This window comes from Teleopsis dalmanni, chromosome 1 (genome assembly GCF_002237135.1).
Source record: "Teleopsis dalmanni isolate 2A chromosome 1, ASM223713v2, whole genome shotgun sequence".
Classification (NCBI taxonomy): Eukaryota; Metazoa; Arthropoda; class Insecta; order Diptera; family Diopsidae; genus Teleopsis; species Teleopsis dalmanni.
In genome coordinates, this window is record NC_051846.1 from 83,723,329 (window position 1) to 83,743,850 (window position 20,522).

General features: G+C 28.0%; 3 protein-coding genes across 4 annotated transcripts; all 3 read right to left on the reverse strand.

The window, feature by feature from the left end:
- Window positions 1-1,302: 1,302 nt before the first annotated feature.
- Window positions 1,303-2,670, reverse strand: LOC119668545 (type III intermediate filament). Of its 2 annotated transcripts, none has more exons than XM_038078085.1 (3): window positions 2,612-2,670; window positions 2,282-2,335; window positions 1,303-2,222 (listed from the first exon to the last, which is right to left on the reverse strand). In XM_038078085.1, the coding sequence occupies exons 2-3, from the start codon at window positions 2,327-2,329 to the stop codon at window positions 1,416-1,418; spliced, it is 855 nt and encodes a 284-aa protein (XP_037934013.1). In that variant the 5' UTR covers window positions 2,330-2,335; window positions 2,612-2,670; the 3' UTR covers window positions 1,303-1,415. The 2 variants fall into 2 exon arrangements, with proteins under 2 accessions (XP_037934013.1, XP_037934014.1); XM_038078086.1 differs by lacking the exon at window positions 2,612-2,670 and adding an exon at window positions 2,403-2,421.
- Window positions 2,671-5,394: 2,724 nt separating this feature from the next.
- Window positions 5,395-6,982, reverse strand: LOC119672728 (protein obstructor-E-like). The gene is made up of 3 exons (XM_038083843.1): window positions 6,953-6,982; window positions 6,317-6,888; window positions 5,395-5,665 (listed from the first exon to the last, which is right to left on the reverse strand). Coding segments are annotated over exons 1-3 (792 nt in total). The 5' UTR covers window positions 6,954-6,982; the 3' UTR covers window positions 5,395-5,446.
- Window positions 6,983-9,066: 2,084 nt separating this feature from the next.
- On the reverse strand, window positions 9,067-10,276 carry LOC119673133 (peritrophin-48-like). Its single transcript, XM_038084365.1, has 4 exons — window positions 10,224-10,276; window positions 9,663-10,131; window positions 9,474-9,582; window positions 9,067-9,404 (listed from the first exon to the last, which is right to left on the reverse strand). Coding segments are annotated over exons 1-4 (810 nt in total). The 5' UTR covers window positions 10,225-10,276; the 3' UTR covers window positions 9,067-9,173.
- Window positions 10,277-20,522: the final 10,246 nt, after the last annotated feature.

Sequence of the window (20,522 nt, forward strand, 5' to 3'; positions counted from 1 at the left end):
GCATCGTCATAAAACTTTTTATTTTAATTGAAATCTTCATTTTTGTTTCAATTTTTGTGATTCATTTTTTTATTTAATGCATTGTTTTAAATTATTAATTGCTGAAATTAAAATAAAAATTAAAGGCTTCTAAATAATTAAATTAATTTAATTATGATTTTATGGTATACTGATGGGTCTAAAATGGAAGATGACAGTGCAGGAGCAGTGCAGGAATTATAGGATCGAAATTTTGCAAAGCAATCGCAATGGAAAAAACCCCTTTCATTTTTCAGGCAGAGATCCATGCCTTAGAGCTATGTGCGAGAGAGTGCCTACGCATGGGCATCGGAGGTACCAAAATATACACTCTTTCGGACAGCCAAGCAGCTCTAAAATATTTAGTAAAGTTCTCATTCCAATTAAAGATGGCCTGGGAATGCTTTCACCTTCTCAATACTATAGCATTGAGGAGCTATGTTACGCTTATGTAGGTACCGGGACATGAAAGGGATGAGGGCAATGAAATAGTGGACACCCTAGCAAAGAAGGGATCATGTACTCCTTTCATTGGTCCAGAGCCGTTCTACAGGGTAAGAAATAGCTTCGCAAATAACTTATTATGAGTTATTGTTAACAGGAGAAACAAAATCTACTTGAATACTGGAGAGCTGAAACAGGCATGCGGCAGTCAAGAAGATTCATTGATACTGAACACACCAAAGTTGACGCTATCCTTAACTTTAGTAGAAACGATATTAAACTCTACACTGAACTTTTTATAGGACACTGTAGACTCAATTACCATTTAGACTCAATTACTAATTAGACTCAATTACCAATTTGACTCAATTAGAAAATGATTCCTGTCGACTCTGTCATGATGAGAAGGAAATATCAGAACATATTCTATGCGGTGGCAAGACGTACACTTGATTACCTTGGAACCCCGATCTGAGTCCCAAATCAAATATGTAAAATTAAGCCTTCTTAAGCACTGTAATTGGATTGTATGTTAATGAATTAGTTAATGTGTGAAATAAAAACAAAACAAAATTAGCGAACCGTTTATTATATTTTAACAGTTTAAACAACTGTATCCAAAAATGGAGTTCGATTGATTTATTTAATAAGAATGATTAATAGCGATTATTTACAGAATTGCTGAGGCTTATAATTTTCTTGCAAGTGTATAACATGAAAATGAAAATTATGAAAATTTTGAATCAGTTCTCAATTGTTACTTGATAATAATTTCATAATAAATGGCATCGCTTAAAGATTTAAACAGTTCCTTTCAGTTAACATTTAAAAATAAACGTATTTAGATTATTATATTCTTTTTTATATTTTTGTTTTAAAGCATAATATTGTTTTCCTAACTTGATATAAGATAAATAATTTATGTAAGATCTCATAATCTTTCATAAATTTATTTATTTATTTTGCTGCCTTTTGTGGCTTATAATTTCTTCTTTCAATTGTTTTATTCGTTCACGTTCAGCTCTCAAGCTATCGGCTTGACCACGAAGATCAGATGTGAAATCGTTGAACATGGTTAACATAGTCCCAAGTAGTTCACGATTTTCGTCATGTATATTACTTTCCGTTTGTGTTGGCTCTGATGTTGGTACCGAACTAGAAGTTGGGGTCTCTACATTGTTAGTAATAACCCTTTGTACTGGTACATCATCACCATCATTACTTGGTCTAAAGGCTAAATGTTGTTCAATAAGATCGGTTGTGTTGATTATATTTTGTACACGTTTAAATTGAGCTTTTAATGAAGCAATTTCAGCTAATTTATCTTTTATATAGTCGGCTTCTTCAGCATTATCATTAGTTTCAGTACTCTCAGCAGAAACCTTTGGTTCTTCTTTTACAGGTAATTGTTGAACACTACTACTATCACTACTTATTTTTACTTCATCATCGTTTTTTAAAACTACATTGTTGTCTTCTGTTGTTTTTAGTGAATTTGAACTTGATGAAGGAATATCATCGTTTTTTTGTAAATCGCTTTGAACATCGACAACAGAACTAGCCGTATTTTGCACCATTGTAGACTGCTCAACAACTTCTTCATTACTGCTTTCAGTTCTGATTGCCACTGACTCTGTGATTCTTCTTTCACTTAAACTGCTTAATTCCGCAGCTTGTTGTCGTAGTTGCTCCATTTCTAGCAGTAGTTGACGATGCTCCTCTTGCATCTGTTGAAGATTTCTATTGGAATTAGCGAGACGCTGGAATAAACGTTAAAAAATATAATTAATCAGGTTCTGTGGAGCTTTACTAAATTTACCTCTCCAAGATCTGCCGAAGGTGGTGGTTTATTTATTCTATTCACCATTGTGATCTGAAAACAAAAGTAAAATAAATTGAAATCAGTTATTTTGATTTAATTTTGAGTAAATATTATATACAGTTTATAGAAGATTTATATATGTGATTATTTATAGCTGCTTTATGAAACATTTTAAATTAATATAATTTAGTTTTTATGTTCATTCAGTTTTTCACAATTTTAAAACGCATTTAAATTTTAAGGAAATTTTCAAGTCTAAAAATATATTAATTATTCTTATTTATTTTTAAATAAATGTATATTTGATTATATAAAATGTATACTTACTTAAAAAAGGTAATTTATTTAAAAACCGATCGGAATATATGTTAACAGTTCTGAATTTGTTTTGAATCTAATGGAGTAAATTCAATTATTCATAGACTCTCTCCCAAGTAGTGTAGGAAAAGTACATTCGGTTCTTTCGACACTGTAGATGAAAGACTGACTGTGCAATAATACATATTTATGATTGATATACAATTATGATATGACATTAAATATATATTAACAATTTCATGTATGCATCTATACTATCATTACGATTAATGAAGTTTTCAATGGACTTGTAGAGAGATTTATAAAATAAAATATATGCTGATTTGTAAACAGTCACTTAGCTGGTTGGGGGATTAAAGGCTGATGCTCTTCCTCATAGTAAACCGAAGAACTATAATTATACATTTTTACATCGGTAATATTTTTTCAACGGAATGGTTTTTGATCTTATCATTTCTGATTAGAATAAAATTGTTTTATAAGTTTCTCTAATAAAATAAAAATTAAATGATATATATAAATTAGAACTTTCGATGTTTAATTTAAATTCAATTATTTTTAAAACTTCGTGGTTAATATATATATTTAAGTAATTCAACATTTGTTTAATATTTTTTTTATTATATTCTATACTTCGACTCTCAGTGCAATATAGACAATAGAATAAAGAGGATGACATAGATAAAGTTTTATTAATATTAATTTATGTTAGATCGTGATCCTAATGATGACTGAGATGTGGCTATTTAAAACTTATTTTTAAATTAGATATGGACCCAAATTTTCTTTCCTAAAAATTAGCCGAGTTAATAAAAGAAAATTTCAGTTTAATCTCTCTCGGAAGTAGTGAAGGCCAATTATGTCAAAATCTGTTCTGTCTGTAAAATAATGACTTATATTCATTAGTAATAAATGTATTATGACTGATTAAGATTAGTTTGTCTTTAAAATTAGTTAGAAAATTAGTTGGTTAGAACTTGTAAAATGAAGTGGTGAAAAGTCCCAATTTTTTATTTTATCAGATAAAAGAATCATATTTTGAAAAGTGTAAAAAATTGATCAAGAAAAATAATAATGCCCTACAAAAAGTGTAGGTTATGTATTTTCAATTTAGAGTGTATATGTTTGCTACTAGAGACAGCCCAAAAGTTTTCACCAAATTTTCTCATTTCTTTAGCCGTAAATAATTTCTCGCTCAATTTTGTAAGTGAATTTAAAAATAGATCTTAAGATTGAAAACCTGCCAGGAGAAACAATTTTTATTGAATTAAAATTTTGCATTTACATTTGTTATGACATATAATTGTGAAAAATGTTAAAGATATAGCTTTTCTTAAATATCGCTTAATGGATTAAAACTTTTCGAGTTTTCATTTACAGTGTTTTTTCAGCTTTGGTGTTTAACACAATAGAGCTGCCATAATTTGATCGCTACATATCATTTAAATTTATCAATCAGTTGAACTCTCTTCGAGCACTTCATTTCTTAGAATAGCTTTCACTCTATTGATATTGAATAACGCAAAGTTCGCATTTCAAAAAAATTATATATAAAGGCTGATCAAATAAGAGCTCTATATATGTCTAGTTTATCTCTCAATAGACTGATTTTGTAATGAGATATTATGTATTTCTGATGACACGATCATCATCAGATGATATGGAAGCATATATCGTTTATGTTTTTCGTGCATCAAATAACCATATTCCGTACCGTTCTTCATTTACGGTAACTAAAATATAATATTCATTTTCAAAAAAATTTTATTCAATCACATCTTCAGACCCTGAACACCCTGAGCAATAAATTGATAATTTTTGTGGATGCACTTTCTTTGTAAACAGTATGTACATTTTTTTCAAAGCAAATGGACTTCATGAACTTCATAGCTATAGATGATTTTTCCATAAAACAATGTCCAAACTGCAAAATTTCTACACAATAAATAGTCATGTGATTTCAATTATTGGATGGATTTAAAATTCTTGATGTTAGAAGAAGATTCAAGACCTTGGCAACGACTTTTTATTTATTTTCTTAGACATTCATTTACATTTAGACTTACAGTATCTATATTCTAAGCAGTAGGTTAATGTTTTTGACAGATTGAATTCCTAATAATACAAATATATCAATGTTAGTCCACATTTTTAGAATAGTAAGTTTTGTAAGAATACGTATACATATGTTGGCCACAAACATTCTCTAACCAATTATGTTTAAGGATAAATAATTAAAATATAGCCTTTGGTGATTTTAAGCAAAATTGACGTGATAAAAGTAAATAATTCGGTTTTGTCTTACGTCTGATTTAATCCTATTATAAGCTGCACAAAAGATCTTTCGGGTCGCAGTACATGCACAGCCTATCCATAATAATAATAAATAATCCTTTTATTCAGGCATAAAAATGTAGATATGGTGTGCTATCAGGTTTTGATATGGTATGCTGGATGCACCCCATGACAAATCTATTCTCTGGTACTGGAACAACAACAACTATAATCCTGATTTTTAACCATATCGTGCAAATAGAGAATTTCATAAAATAGAATCAATAAAATTTATATTTTATAGCACATTTAATTTTTTTAGAAAGTTTATATAAACAATTTTAATTTAAAAATAAAATTATAAAAATAACTATGAAATTATGAAATTATATATAAACAATAAAAATAAAAAGAAATATTAATAGCTTCTTCTTTTCATTTTAATATTTAATATATAAGTTCTTTTGTCCTATAAACAAAGTAAATAAAATAGAATCAATTGAATTTATTCTTGATAGCACATTTAATTATTTTATAAACTTTATATAAACAATTTCGAAGTTTTTGGATTTATTTAATATTTTGTGGTTCACGGCATGTTTCTAGTTTTGAATCGTAAACCAATCCTGGAGTGCAGTCAAGTATAACGCCTCTACCATCCATACAGAAGTAGTAACTTTCTGGACGTAAGTGTGGATAGAAGTGAGTTCCTTCTTTTGGACAATCAATATCCGCACGTTTTGGTGGTGCTCTCGAGAAAGGTTGGATATTACGCTTAACAGCGCTGATCTAAAAGTATCGCGGATGTAAATGTAATTATGAGTAAAATTATATTTTTTTGTTGGAATTACATATATCTTAATTAATTTTAATTATTAATTTTATTAATAATATTTTATTTTTTTAATTTATTGGTTTTAGTGAACTAGATCACCAGTTCACCAGTTAAGTTCAATTTCTTTTTGAGATTAACACCATAAGTAGTTTATTGAGTTGAAAATTAATAAGGGGACGTATTTATTAGTAAATAGCAAATAAAATATAAAAATGAATTATTAATAGCTTCTTCTTTCTTATTTTAATATTTAATATATAAGTTTTTCTATCCATCGTAATTGGAATAAAAATGTTAAATTTCCTACTTCCTACCTTTAGATATGGTTTCTTTATTTCGAAATGTATGGTATTCGGAAATCATTATATATATCATATATTAGCAGTGATGAAGTGAAAGTAATTGTTAAATAAATTGCTAAGTAATTGTTGAATCCCACTATGTATGACATCAAACGTCATGACGTTTACTGAACTATGAAGAACTAAATTTATAAAATATCGTGGTAGTTTCTGTAAATGAACTACATTAACGAACTAGTTCTTTAGCAAGCTATATGTTACAGATTTTATATATTTTATTTTTTTATTTTTTGCATTACTTACTGTGCAATTTACGTTTGATGGGAAATCACAGCAATTACATTCAGAATTAAACATCAATCCACTAGCACAGTTTTGTGCATAGGCTTGACCTTCCATACATATAAAGTATTTGCTACAAGAGGCCTTGCTCTCTAGGAATGTTATATTGGAAGGATCAGTGAATATTGTACAAACATTGTCCACACAATCAACATATTGTGGGAAATCACAACGGTCTGTGTCTGAGTTGTACTGTAAACCATCGCAGCATTCCCGTAGTACTGGTACTCCACTATAGCACAAAACGTATTTGGTACATGTTCTGTCGTAGCAGAAAGAGGATAAGGCTTTTGTGCATGTAGGTAGGCACTGTGCTTGGTCAGGATAAGTGCAAGATTGCGTCTTAGCATCGAAATTGTATCCCTGTTCACAAGTGCGTTCTATGGCCACACTATTCATGCATATATAATATTTAGAGCAATTTCCCAAAAAGGGCAAAAACACGGAGTTCGAAACACCTTCGCAGATGTTAATGTCGGCATTCAACGAGTTGAAAGCAGCGAAGAGAGCACACGCAAATATAAAGAATTTCACTGCAAATTTCAAAATAATTTTAATAAAATTTAAAAAAATATTCTTATGTAGTTGATGACTCACTTTTCGTCTCAATTCTTAAAGGGTCTGTTGTCTTCTACTAACTGAGTAGGTAAATATAATTAATTTCACATTTATAGTTCAAAGCAATGTAATTAATTTGATTGCTTTTTCCAATAATTCTAAAAGAGAGATATTAAAAAATTTGTGGTTTTTTTATTGTTTCCTGTTGGTCTTTTGACATTTCGATATGATTCTTTAAAAAATATTTTCGCAATTATTATTATTAAATTTATTTTTCTTAAAAAAATATTGATTCACACATATATGTGTTTTTCCCTAAAAATATCATGCATATAGTAGTCGTGTACATAAATATCTGTACATGATGTTTATATGAACAATAAAGTTGAACAAAGATAAAGTAAATATGTATAAAATATATCTGTAACTCATATATACAGAAGATTTTAAAAGATTTTAAAAGAAAGATGAAAGTAAAACATTTTTGTATATGACATAGTTACAAATTTTTAATTATTCAGATTAGTTTAGGTTGAAGTGGCAGTCTTGTGCACTAAATTTTATTTGAGCACAAATAATGTCCCACTGTGATATTACGGATGAGACACTGTATATACGATAGATTTAAAGAACCATTTTATATATAAAAGTTTGATATATCTAGCGCACGAACAGCGTCCCCTTGAGAAGGCACGATTCTTCCAGTCAATAAAAAGAAAGAAACAAACCTAACAAGTATATGTATTGGGCTATGTTTCTAATCTTAAAACATAGCAGCTCTATCAAATCAGTAAAAAGGGACTCCAAAAATTTCGAATCTTCTAATCCATGCTGGGCACTAACAAATATGGTGGAGTATTATTTTGCTATTATCATACATTATCATGTTATCATTCAGTAATTTTGCTAGACCATACATTTCTAATATGCAATGACTTGTAAGTTTAAATTTAGTGGAAGCACCTAACTGGTACCAGTTAAGCTGGGTAAAGTCTTTATTTAGCAACATTTTATTGCCAGTCCCAGGTATTTGATTCCTTGCTTGCTTGTTTTAGCGAGTTCGTTTGCTTTACAATTGCCTTAGATGTCCTCCATATGAGTTGAATAGAGACAAGCCTAGACAATTCATTGAGTGAAGCCTGGCATTCTCGAACTACAAGAGAAGTAGCTGTAATATCTACTGGAGATTTAGTTAGACTATTCGAGAAAATTGCGAAATTCATATCAAACTTTAATTATTAAAGCTTATAAATAGTTTCCAAATAAATTTAATTGGTTGATAAATTAACTTAAGAATTACTTTTATATTTTATATTAGAATAAAAATTTTGTTTCTAATTATTTAAATTATATTTAAATTATTATTATTTTGAAAAAATTGTTTTTATATTTCATATTTCTTTTCGATTTATTACATATAACTAATTAACAAGGTGAACACTGATGTATTGTTTGAAAAGCGACACATTATCGTAGGTTGGAAAACTATTTTAAGCTTCTCATAATGCCTAGAGCTTACAAATATTTACATATAATATGTAGCTGTTTTTAATTATTTTAATTACACTTATTTAAAAATTATTCAAGGACTCAAGGACTCTAAAGAATATTACTTGGACACTGATATCTGAGTAGTATATTTTTATTGACCATTCTGTTGCCGCGACTGTCTGGTTTTAAATCCTATTAAGTTCTGGTCTAAAAGCAAGCAGCAAAGATATCTTTAAAAAATGCTTATTGGCTCTGTCTTAGAAATTATTCAACCACTCCTCAAATTTAGAAATTTTTTACTATAAAATTATCATCGAGTTTCAATTTCATCTGATATAGTGAGAAACCAACAGGTCTATATGTGGCGCTGAAATTCTTTGATCTATGGATACTCACACTATTCAGAATTTTTTTAAAACAAATGATATGTACATTCCATCGGGAAGATATGCTAGGCTTCAAACTATATTTCTATAAGATCATTTTAATAACACATATTCAGATTTTAATAAAAAACTAGATCACCCAAGTGATCATAGACAATATTGAGTAAAAGTGCTTTAGGCACTAAAAGAAAAATATATTTATTAGAACTGCAAATTGAAAAAATAACTTTTGATTATTATCCTAACAATAACATGAAAAATAATTTTTAACCCATATTAATTTTTTTATTCCATTAATATTATTACAATATTAATTTAAAATAACCAAACACCAATTAAAAAGTAGGAGTAGTGTAATAAAATACATTAAAAATGATTTTTTTTTATTGAAGTAAAATGTTTCTGAGCTCGCGACATGTTGTTGTTTTGGAGTCATAGAAAAGCCCATGATTACAGGTGAGCAGAGCCCCATGACCATTAGCACACACGTAGTACTTAGTAGAGCGTACATGTGGATAAAAGTGAATTCCCTCTTCAGGGCAGTCGATATTAGCCTTCTGTGCCGGTATATTTTCAGACATCGCAATTGAACGCATGCTAATACTTTTTGGGTTCTGTGAAGAAATTTTTAAATATACATTTCTTAGAGATATAATTAAGATAAAAAGATATATATAACATACAGTGCAAGCCACATTGGCGGCAAGGTCGCAACAATTGCAGGTAGGATTAAATGATAACCCGGTAGCACAGTTCTGTGCAATTGGTTGTCCGGTCATGCAAACGTAGTATCTGAAAAAGCGTATAAATAAAGATATTTAGTTTAAAACTTTCCAAACTGTTACAAATATATATTCCTATGTATAAATTACTTGTTGCAATCGGCGTAGCTTGGCACATAGACGACTGTGGGTATATCGTTCTGTACTGGACAGTTATTTTCCACACAATCGACTTTACTAGCCAAATTACAGTTCAAATCAGTTTCGCTGAATTGTAAATTATCATAGCACTTTCTGAGAATCGGTTGTCCAGCGAAACACATTATATACTTATCACACGTTTTATATAGTGGATAGTAGCTTAGAGTTGATGCTAAGCAATTAATGCAATTGGTAGATGAATGTGTGCAGCTTTGTGCTTTGCCATCGAAATATAGATTATTGTCACATTTTTGGGCTATAGGTGTTTCGTTTACACATATGTAATACGATGAGCAATCATTCATATTAGCTAGAAATATAAAGTCGGCTACTTTTTCACAGATATTTATTGCTTCTTCCTGAGCATTTATCGCAGCGATTGATATTACCAAAACGCACACAAATAGATTCAGCTTCACTATATAAAAAACATAAAAAATTACTTTAAAATTTAAAACATAAATTTAAATTTAATATGCTTTTAATTATAGGGTTTCTTTTTAAACTAACTCTTGTTGCGCTTAAATTTTCCGGCTGTTGTCAAAATCTTGGAGAAAAATTCACTGCCGTTAATATCGCTTGAGATAGCATTTTTATATCGACTATGTTTCGGCAGGAAGTAAACTGATAAAATTATAACTGATCTGTTATCAAAGATTTGATGGTATCTCTGTAATTATTGTGAACATATTTATGCTGATAATTGTTGGCATTTACAATATTAAAATGATTTGTGAGGGCAGCTTCATTTGACGTATTATTTGGAATTTAGTTACAATAAATGTTTAAAAGAGATATGTACGTGGGCCGTACCAAAAGTGTTAGCATTAAATCTTAAATATTCATTCTATCTTGCAAATTCATTGCAAGATGCACAAAAAAAACAAGAATACTATACTAAAATTGCAAGATTGCGTGAACACCTATGTTGCAAAATTGCAACATCAAACTGAAACAGCTGTTTTTGTAGCCCACTACATCCATATGAGAAGCAACAGATGCCAAAATAGCTGTTTTTTTCTTTTTTTGTTTCGTAGTAAGCATATATATGTATATGAGTTTAGATATAGCAAGATTGCAAGCCATTGTAAAAAACTTTGTGCGTGTATTTTGTGCATTTCATGCACCTTGCAATGAGTTTGCAGGATATATGAAATCCTGAAATTTGAGTATTTCAACAGTTCGATCTAAATTTATGTAATGAGTTTGCAATATAGATGAATATCCCTATAGGATTTTTATGAGTAGTTCCAACGTCTAGATCAGGTAAAATATATTTGAGTATTTCAACAGTTCGATCCAAATATTTCAATTCGAGTATTGTCGACCTGCTCGAAAGTTACAGGATATAGATATATTCAAAAATATTGCAATTCATTTAGGACAAAAACTCTTTCTGCTGTATTCGTCGAACATTTATTACTTACTCACTTACTTGTTGGGTAATAACACCACAGCCTGATGCAACATGTCTCTCCAGGCGACTCTGGCGGTTCCTTTAATCACCGCTTGAAATACCTCTTTCGCTGGAGCATCTTTAATTTATATCAATGTCGTGATAAAACTCGTGCAGTTCGTGGTTCATTTAGATGGTGGTTCGCCAACTCAAAGAGGATCAAAGATCTCGAAAACTTCCAGTGTTGCTTCATCATTTTATGATAACGTGCCATACAGGTAGAATGAGCGACCTATATAGCGTAAGTTTTGTTTGTCAAGAAAGAGTTCTACATCCTATTTCCCTAAGAAATTCATACAATACTAGAAACACAATATTAATTATTCAAAAGTGAAAAATTTATGCATTTAACAATATAATATACTATATTAATATTACAACATGTATTATTATTATTAATAATAATTTATTTGTGGTCCGATATTTAAGATTTCGGCAAAGTTGCAATTAATAATAAATAAATAATACTAAGTACTTAGATATGATAGATTAGTTCCTATTTGTTTATAATGTTCTGAAATTGTTCCTCATAGCTGTAGAACTTAATCTGTTGATAATATTTTTCAGAATAGTAGAAATAGAAGAAAGGTTTTTGTTTTAATTTTGGACATTGTTATGGTCTGGCTCAAGGTTTAAGTTGATACAATGTATTAAATATTATGTTTATGTTCAGCCATTTGCATCTTGAGTAAATTGTTATATTGTATCCACATATATTTAATCATTGTATTCGTCAGTCATAAATAACTAAAAAAATTAACACATAATTAAAAATTGGACTAAAACGCGTCAAATTTTGACACTCAGAAGTCGTAATTGAGTCTATATTGTTTCCGAAGAAGGAGGAAAACCTCTCATGCTACAATAAAGAGTTAAATCTAAAGTAATTTTTCAATTATTCTTTAAAATTTAAACTATCAGGGTTTACAAATTCTTTATAGTTATAGGTTCAGATATCTGACTTAAGAAAAAATAATTAAAAAACAAAATGTAGTAATTGATTTCTTTAAAAATAGAACTTGCAACCCTACCCTTCACATAAATTTAAATATGTTTAGTATCAATGATAAAATATGTACTTTTCAAAAATAGATAACCAAATTTCTTGAATTCTATGTTATATACTTATTTATATATAAAAGAGTCGATATATGAGTAATTAAATGCCGCTTAGTTAAATTGGTTGTTCTCTTATTAACATGTGATATATTTAATTTTTTGATTGATAATTACTGAAGTTCAATGATAAAATTGATTGCGTATCATAAATTGAATTTTATATTGAATTTTAATCAAGTGCAGAGATAATTAAAGATTTTTTTTTTCGGAATTCGTCAAATTTTGTATATTTGTGTAGTTAACAACCTCAAAAATATTTTTTAAAACTAAGTGACAAAATCATGATGTAGAAAACTTACTAATTGTATATCTAAAATAATACTATCTAAATAATTGTCCTGTAAAATGGCCAATAATAAAAAAAAAAAATTAAAAAAAAGATTTTTGAAATAAAATAAAAATATAAACTGTATATTATTTGTGAAATTTGTTGTATATTATTTTTTTTATATACATACAAAAAGAAAAAAAAAAATTAAATTATAACTCAAGTTCAGCCAAAATGAATACAAAATATTGCAATAAGCAAAATTATATATCTTTTAATAATTCAAGTTATATTAATTGTAATTTGAATTATTTATGTATAGAAAAGTATACCATATAATTAATTATAATATTTATTAATTGAATTTAAAAATTTTTTATTACATGTAAAATTAATTGGTAGAGGTTTACTAACATTTTTAAATTGAAAAATGCGAAACCTTCATTTATTCAAATATGTTGGAAAATATATAGGTATGATCCCAATTTTGCTATAACTCATATATGGTATGTACTCTTAAAACTACATATTTGAAAGTACTAGATTTTGATGCTTTAATTATTAATATATTTATTAAATTACCATAGAGATAAAAAATCTATTGTTAATATATATTTTAAATGGAGTTAATTATCTTTTTGATAATTTAATCTATTCTTCTATATAGTAAATTAAGATTACTATAATTTTATTTATTAAATACATAATTTAATATCACATTTTTAATACAAATAAATTGACACTAATATAGTCATTTCTTAATAGTTCTAATTTATACAATAACACTCAGAGTCAGAGTTAATTAGCCCACTGACAAATAGCTGTACCTGACCTATATTGTTTTAACCTGGAGATTTGCGAATATGGTGCAAAAGTTTATTAACAAATTTATTTGTACAAAGAGGTTTTTTCGAACAGTAGTGAAATACAACAACAAAAATTTTATTTTTTATATTATTTTAATTAAATAATTAATTAAATTTATTTGCTGTATTGTATTAGAACGAAATTACACACCAGTTATAGAATAATTTAAGTAAATATTTATAGTAATTATATAATTTTTTATTTTCAATGATATTTTTTTCAATTATGTTCAAAATACCTTTCTATTAAAAACCGTGTATATTGAGGAAATAGTTCTTTTCATCATAATTAATTTTAAAAATCAAATTCAAATTGAAGTAAATCATTCCTAAGAGTTTGTAAAAACTTACGTATAATATTAGTTTCATTCTAGAGCTTTGACTTTAGGTCCGTAGCCTTTATAATACATTCCTTATAACATACCATACACATAATCTGTGATATACATAGAATGTTTTAAGTTAAATAAATTTAAAAGTCTCTATTCTAATTTCTTTTCTGACAATGACGTTTGTTCTAATAACGACTTTAAATGTGTATTTTTGTTTTTACTTTATTTGCATAAAGTAATTAAATAATATTTCTGCAGATTCCCACCCATCTCATTGACTAATTTGAGTATTCCACATAATCTAAATAATTCCGTCTTTTAGTCATTACAGATGTTAAAAATTGATTTATAGGCCGTGTGTGAGTTCGAGTAAATTGAGGAAAATAGTAAATTATGTCGGTATGGCAGGAAATGTTGGTATTTACCAGAATTTCGAGTAGGGTAAATTATATAAAAATTAGGTAAATTAGGTGTTACTATTGTGAAAATTTTTTAAGATGTTTAATAAATATATAAATAAATTTGAAAACTTATAACTAAAAATAATATATAAGTGCAATAAATAAAGACATAAATAAATAAATATTTACATAAGAAAAGTGCAAAAATTCCTAGGAAATTTCAATTTGCTTTACCTCAATTTACTCGAACTCGACCATAAATGTTTAAAGGTTGTGAGGCATTATTGTTGTTTTATTTATTTTCTAAATTGTTTCGATTTAATGATTGACTTTCTAGATATTTAGTTTTAATTTAAATTAACCAATTAAAGTTGATTATTTTTGTTATGTTTTTGTTTATTGAGACAAACATTATTTTGATATTTTAAATATTTGTAAAATATAACTTACTTTTATTTTTTTGTCTGCAAATATGCCTTATCTATTAAACACAGTTATCATATCAGAAAAGCTTTTTTGTGACATTTATATGCAGAGATGCTGTTAATTGCGCCAGCGCTGTAGCAGAAATGCTAACGTCTCTCTATCTCTCTCTTTCTCCTTTCAAGAAGCAGCAGCAGCAGTGGCAGCATCAGCTTCATCGTATATACCAAGAACAATAACAAAATAAATAAAGCTTTTCCGCGCTTTTTTCATATGACAAATATTAACATTTAAGGAAACAAATTTTGAGATTTAATCCTTCAGCTCAGTTGTACATTGGTCCTTCTTCAGTTAAACGAATAACGAGACGCATTAAATAAATTTAAGAAAATGTGAAAAAGTGATAAATCAAATTAACATAATTTTCTAAAATAATTAGTTTTTATATCGTGGAACTGCCAAAAATTTAAAACATAATAAATTTAAATAAAATAAAATTGTATGAAAGTCTAAAAAGCTATAGATAAACATTACAATTATAAAAAATTATATTGCAATGAAAAAATACTAAAATTTAAAGGATAGACTAACAACTCTTATTTTCTAAAATACAAAATAATAAAATATAAGAGGAGTAAGTTAAATAAAAATGGCATATAATAGTTTCATTTTATCTGTTGTGTTATTGTTAATATTAAAAATAATAATGAAACATATGCATTGAAATATATAAAAATATTGTGTATTTATTTTTTAATTCCCTATAAATCAGGACCATTTATTTCCCTTTTAGTTTCTAGAATGATAAATTGTGTTTTGAGCAGATTTTTCTTAAATTTATATTAAAATTAATATTGAAATTTTAATAAATTAAAGTGAAGTTTTTGTGTACCATATGTATATAAGTAAATATGTATATAATTTTAAAATATACACAAATAATTGCTTATTTTTGTTTTCTTTCCTATTTACTCCTTTCTGATACAACGCTTTTTCTTGCATTCGTTGAGTTCATAATGCACCTTGCATTGCGTTTCGAAGGAAAAGCTTTAAATTTACGTACGACAAACGAGCAGAGCACAGAGTCTAGCAGGACATCAACATTCGTATAAGGCAAGTATTAACGATAGTGAGAGTTAAAGAAAACTAAGAGTAATTTTAATTTTCATTCTAAAAAAGAAATCCTTAAACGTCACAAACATAAAAAAATAAAAAAGTCGCTTATCAGTATTTTAATTCTTTTTTAAAATCAATTATTTAGATTGTATAGAACGAGTAAGGGGTCTTTCAATTCATTTTCAAATCATTGCTTCTTCCAATGAGTATTATTTTAAAATCGAGAATATAGATACGTGATGTTCAAAAATATTAAAGGATAATGTTATGAAAGGATGACGAGTAAGGTGTCTTTCAATTCGATTTCATACTTTTGAATCATTGTTTTTTCCAATGAGTATTACTAATGAAAATTGTGTCTGAAAATAGCGGGGTATGGATTATAGGGAGGTTGCTGTACCAAAAAAATATTCAATATTTTTGTAATCCACAATTCACTAAGTACAGACAAAATCTTTATTGTAATAAACCATATATAGTTCGGATAAATCAAAAAAACAATACTTTAAAAAACTGTACGCAAAAATTTTTGATTTAGTTCTTTATGAAAAAAAGAATACAATTTTTAACTAATTTGTCCTTTTGTCATTAATTGGGAATGATTAAAATAACCCAAAGTAAATGAAGTAAATCCATCTATTTTGAGCGTCGTAAAGAACACTTAGTTCTTGAGTTACTATTACTACTACTATTGTCTATTGTTCAAGCAGTGGGGCATGATTCATCTAAATCTGACTCTATTTAGTGCTTGCCTGTAGATGTCATTCCAGGTATATCGTGATTCAGCTAGCTTACTTTCGGCAGTTCTTCTCTACGTTTTCGTTGGCGCACCAGGTCTTCTGGAATTTTGTAGATTCCATGCCAATGTTTGCCACGCTATGTAATCTAGCGGTTGTCTAAGCGTGTGGCCTATTCACTTTCACTTTCTCACTTTTTATCTCATTTTGTATTGCTTTTTGAGTCGTTTGGTTTAGCACGCGTTCATTTGAGATAACGAGGCTTAAAATTGTATACTTTTTATATTGATCACACTGATAAAAACTATACATTCCATCTGGCATCAATTGGTATATGTCATTTTACATTATTAACACAAATAGCTGCTAATAACGAGATGGCGTGTTGAATTACTGTTAGGGATTCTCACGACATATGTTATGACTTTAAATCTCGATAACTGGAGAATAAAGCTATATCCGCATATAGTACATTTAAGCATTCTCATGATATAATTTATATCTTCAAACCCCGATATCTGGAGAATAAAGCTATATTTGCATATAGTATAACGGATAAAGGCACAAACACAAAAGCTCAAAATAAGCTTCTTCACTCTAATATGCATTTTTGGCAACTTCGTTTGCAAAAATGATATTACATAGATTGATTACATAGATTGATTTTAAAATTCATTTCATAATATATAATTGGACAGGGTATCTCGAATGTATAGGTATAATGAATATAATATTCCATAGTGTATAATATATATATTCTAATTCATTTTATTATTACATAGTAATAATAAAAATCTTTCGATGTTTCAGATAATTCGGTAGTCTTGTCGATAATATACTGTATTTTGTTTTTGCAAATCGTTATTAATTTTATGCATATTAAAGACCATCTATATATTAAATTTATTATTATTATTTTATTTAAGATTAAAAATAGAGAGCTAAATGCTTAGAGAACTAAATGAAAAGTTTGAAATACCTCCGCAATCATTCCATTTAGTGCCTTATAAGTTCTAGCTTAAAGAAAGTTCTGATATCTGTAAGAAATACACTTTGAATCTCTAAATGTTTTACACTGAAATAAAAAAGTAAGTAAATTCTTTAATTATGGGTAACAAGATAATCAGAACATTGTAGAATCTTAGGTAATTTGATTGGAGAAACTTAGAATGAACTTGGTGGCATTGACCAAACGCCTATTTCCCATAAAGATATATTTTCGGCTATACTGCAAAACTTTTTTCGGAGATAATGAACCACTATAAAAATCAATTATGTTATGAGATCGAAGGTCGCCAGTGATGTATGCTAAATATCACCGAGTTTGTTGAGTCTATAATAGCGTGATGTGATTTGTCATTTTTATAGCATTTGTATCGAGATTCTAATAAGTTCTCGTTTCATTTATAATTTATTCAATTCAAAGTCAATAAATTAAGTGACCTGAACTATCGTTGAAACCATAATTGGTTGAGTTCCTACATTAGGTTGGCTTTTCATGTAATTGTTGCTTATATAACTTGATTTTGTAGTTTAATCATTCTCTGTGTGTTTTAATACTTCAAAAAATTAATCCATTAGGTCTATTTTTTATTTTTATTTTACTAAAATTCTCATATAACTGATGTGTATCAGGATTGTTCATTGAGATAGAAATGAGTATATATATTACATTAAAAATAGCAGCATATCGTACATAGTATTTGATACATAATACCTGATATTTTTAGAAAATTATATATGAGAAAAGTGGCTGATAAATTATTTATAAATTATATTAAATATATTAAATTATTAATAAATATTTTTGTTGGCAGTGGAATACTGGAAACATTACGAATTGTTATCTTATACAATTTAGTAACAGGGTGTTGTGTTCTCCTGCAAGAAGTGAGCGCCGTGCTTGTAATTTTTAATTAAAAATCACATCTTTTGATTGTTGAAACACTTATTTTAATATTACTAAAAATGCATTTACAATTTAAAGACATTAAACATTTTGTAAAAAAGTATTGGAAAATTATGTAGCAGAAGCAATTGTTCGTCCTGCGGGCTGGCGCATATAGTTCATTGAATGATTATCCTGTTGTATGAAAGACTGTTCTTTAACTGGTTGCTTTTGGTATGGTCCAATATTTTACACCATACTGATTTCAAATAAATGATGTATTCGGAATATTATTGCCATATTTTGATTCATTTATTTTTTCAGTAGGTTGCTCTATGGCAACCTATGATTATTTATTATTTTAGACCACCATATGAGCATTATAAATTATTTCTAAGGCATCGATTTACAAAAACGTACATTATCTCTTAGTGCAGCTCTAGTATGGTAAGTCTTGCAACTATTTAACAAAATTGACTGCATATAAATATTAAAGGTATTCAATGTTTGATCTGATATTTGAGCCTCACTAAATATTTATAACATATTGAGTTCTGAACTTTATAACAATAAGGATTCTTCCAGTTATTGTTATTTGAGTATTAAGACATTTAAATTGGTTTTCATCTTCGTTATAATTTTCGTCGATATTGAGCGTTTTTGAGTTCATTCCAGGTTTCATTGAAGTTCTGTTTCAATATTATTGGATTTAGTCACTTTTGTCCAGCTTGATCTGTATATGTCGTTGGCGATTTCTTAGCAATATTACGTTATTTACGAACTCAATTTATTTGTCTTCTGTCTGATTACTTTGTGATATCTGCAAATATCTATTTACTATACATTCTTTTCGTTTCAATGTTAGGTTATATTAAAAGTTCTCTCAAAAAACTTTTTCAAAGCTTTTGTTGCCTCAGTTTTAGAAGATCTGGCCTTATCGTCTATTTGTGGACGTTACCAAATTTTTTTATTTTGTAACTTTCGTTATACATTCTTTATTTTGTTTCAATCTGTTTCTAAAATGATAAGAGATTTTATTGACATCTCCTAAATGCTATACATATATTCAGTTCATGGATTGTGTATCTCAATCTATAAAATAAAGAAAAATATATCAAGAATATTAATATCTTTAATGAAATGCAGAGACTCCTTTAGGTTTATGGAATAAAACTATGTTATTCGAGTTTTAGTGATAATTTTAAAAGCAATTAAAATTGATATTGTTAGATATCAAAGTCAATTTTAATACAAAAATCACACCTCTTAAGTCTATCGATTATTTGTAATGTTTGACATAATTTCGACTGTTATAAATTTCATATAGTAGTATTAAATAAAACTTATATTCTTATAGTCTTTGATATTTATGTTTATTTGAAAATGCTTAAAGTTCATTCATCCGAATTAATTTGCTTATGCTTGACACTAAACTACCTCATAAAATCTTATATTTCTAAAGTAAGCTTCGTTCTTTTTAAGAAGCGTTCCTAAAGGTACTCTCTACAGTTTTGGTCATATCTTCTAAGTACCCCAAAGTAATTTAACTTTCGACTATATCAGTTTATTATTATAAAGGTGTGGCGACACCAGTCGCTATTGATAATCATATATACTTTAAATTTTAATACGAGTTTGAGGCAGAAACGGATTCTAGTTACTGATCTAGTCCTAGTTACAGTTTGTATTCTGGAAAAGAAAAATTTTGCCAGCTTGAAATAAATTTATATAAATTTTTAACTAAAAGTTGTCTTTTGATACGATTAGTAAGAATATTATTCTTTTAAAAAGGAAACTGAACTATAGTTTCGCAAGTCTGAAGACTTCATTAGCTCATTAGAACTTTTATACATTTTACTCGTCGTGGGTATTTACTCGTCGTGGGTATTTTAAAGACAACCAAATACTTTTATGTCATTGTCTTAGATTTAATAATAACCAAATCTGTGTACCATAACATTCATTTTTTAACTCACTATAAACATTTTACATTTTAATACTTAGGCCGTGTGCGAGTTAGGCTAAGTTACGTTCTAAATGAGGGAAATTCTAAGTTGTGTCGATAATGTATTGATGTGTCGATACGTGTTGATAAATGGCAAAATGTGTGTAGTGCAAAAAATCCCAAAAAATCTCCCATTTGGTTTAGCATCAACTTAGCCTAACTCGCACACGACCTTAATAGCCAGGGAAATAGTAAATT

What these genes read in the sequence shown, in the direction of transcription:
- LOC119672728 (XM_038083843.1), bottom strand. An exon ending in CATCAAACGTAAATTGCACA is followed by an intron (nt 5,666 to 6,316) that starts GTAAGTAATGCA and finishes CGATACTTTTAG; the next exon opens with ATCAGCGCTGTTAAGCGTAA.
- LOC119668545 (XM_038078085.1), bottom strand. Translation starts at nt 2,329, where the DNA reads ATGGTGAATAGAATAAATAAACCACCACCTTCGGCAGATCTTGGAGAG. An exon ending in CTTCGGCAGATCTTGGAGAG is followed by an intron (nt 2,223 to 2,281) that starts GTAAATTTAGTA and finishes CGTTTATTCCAG; the next exon opens with CGTCTCGCTAATTCCAATAG.
- LOC119673133 (XM_038084365.1), bottom strand. An exon ending in AGCTACGCCGATTGCAACAA is followed by an intron (nt 9,583 to 9,662) that starts GTAATTTATACA and finishes ACGCTTTTTCAG; the next exon opens with ATACTACGTTTGCATGACCG. An exon ending in CCGCCAATGTGGCTTGCACT is followed by an intron (nt 9,405 to 9,473) that starts GTATGTTATATA and finishes ATTTCTTCACAG; the next exon opens with AACCCAAAAAGTATTAGCAT.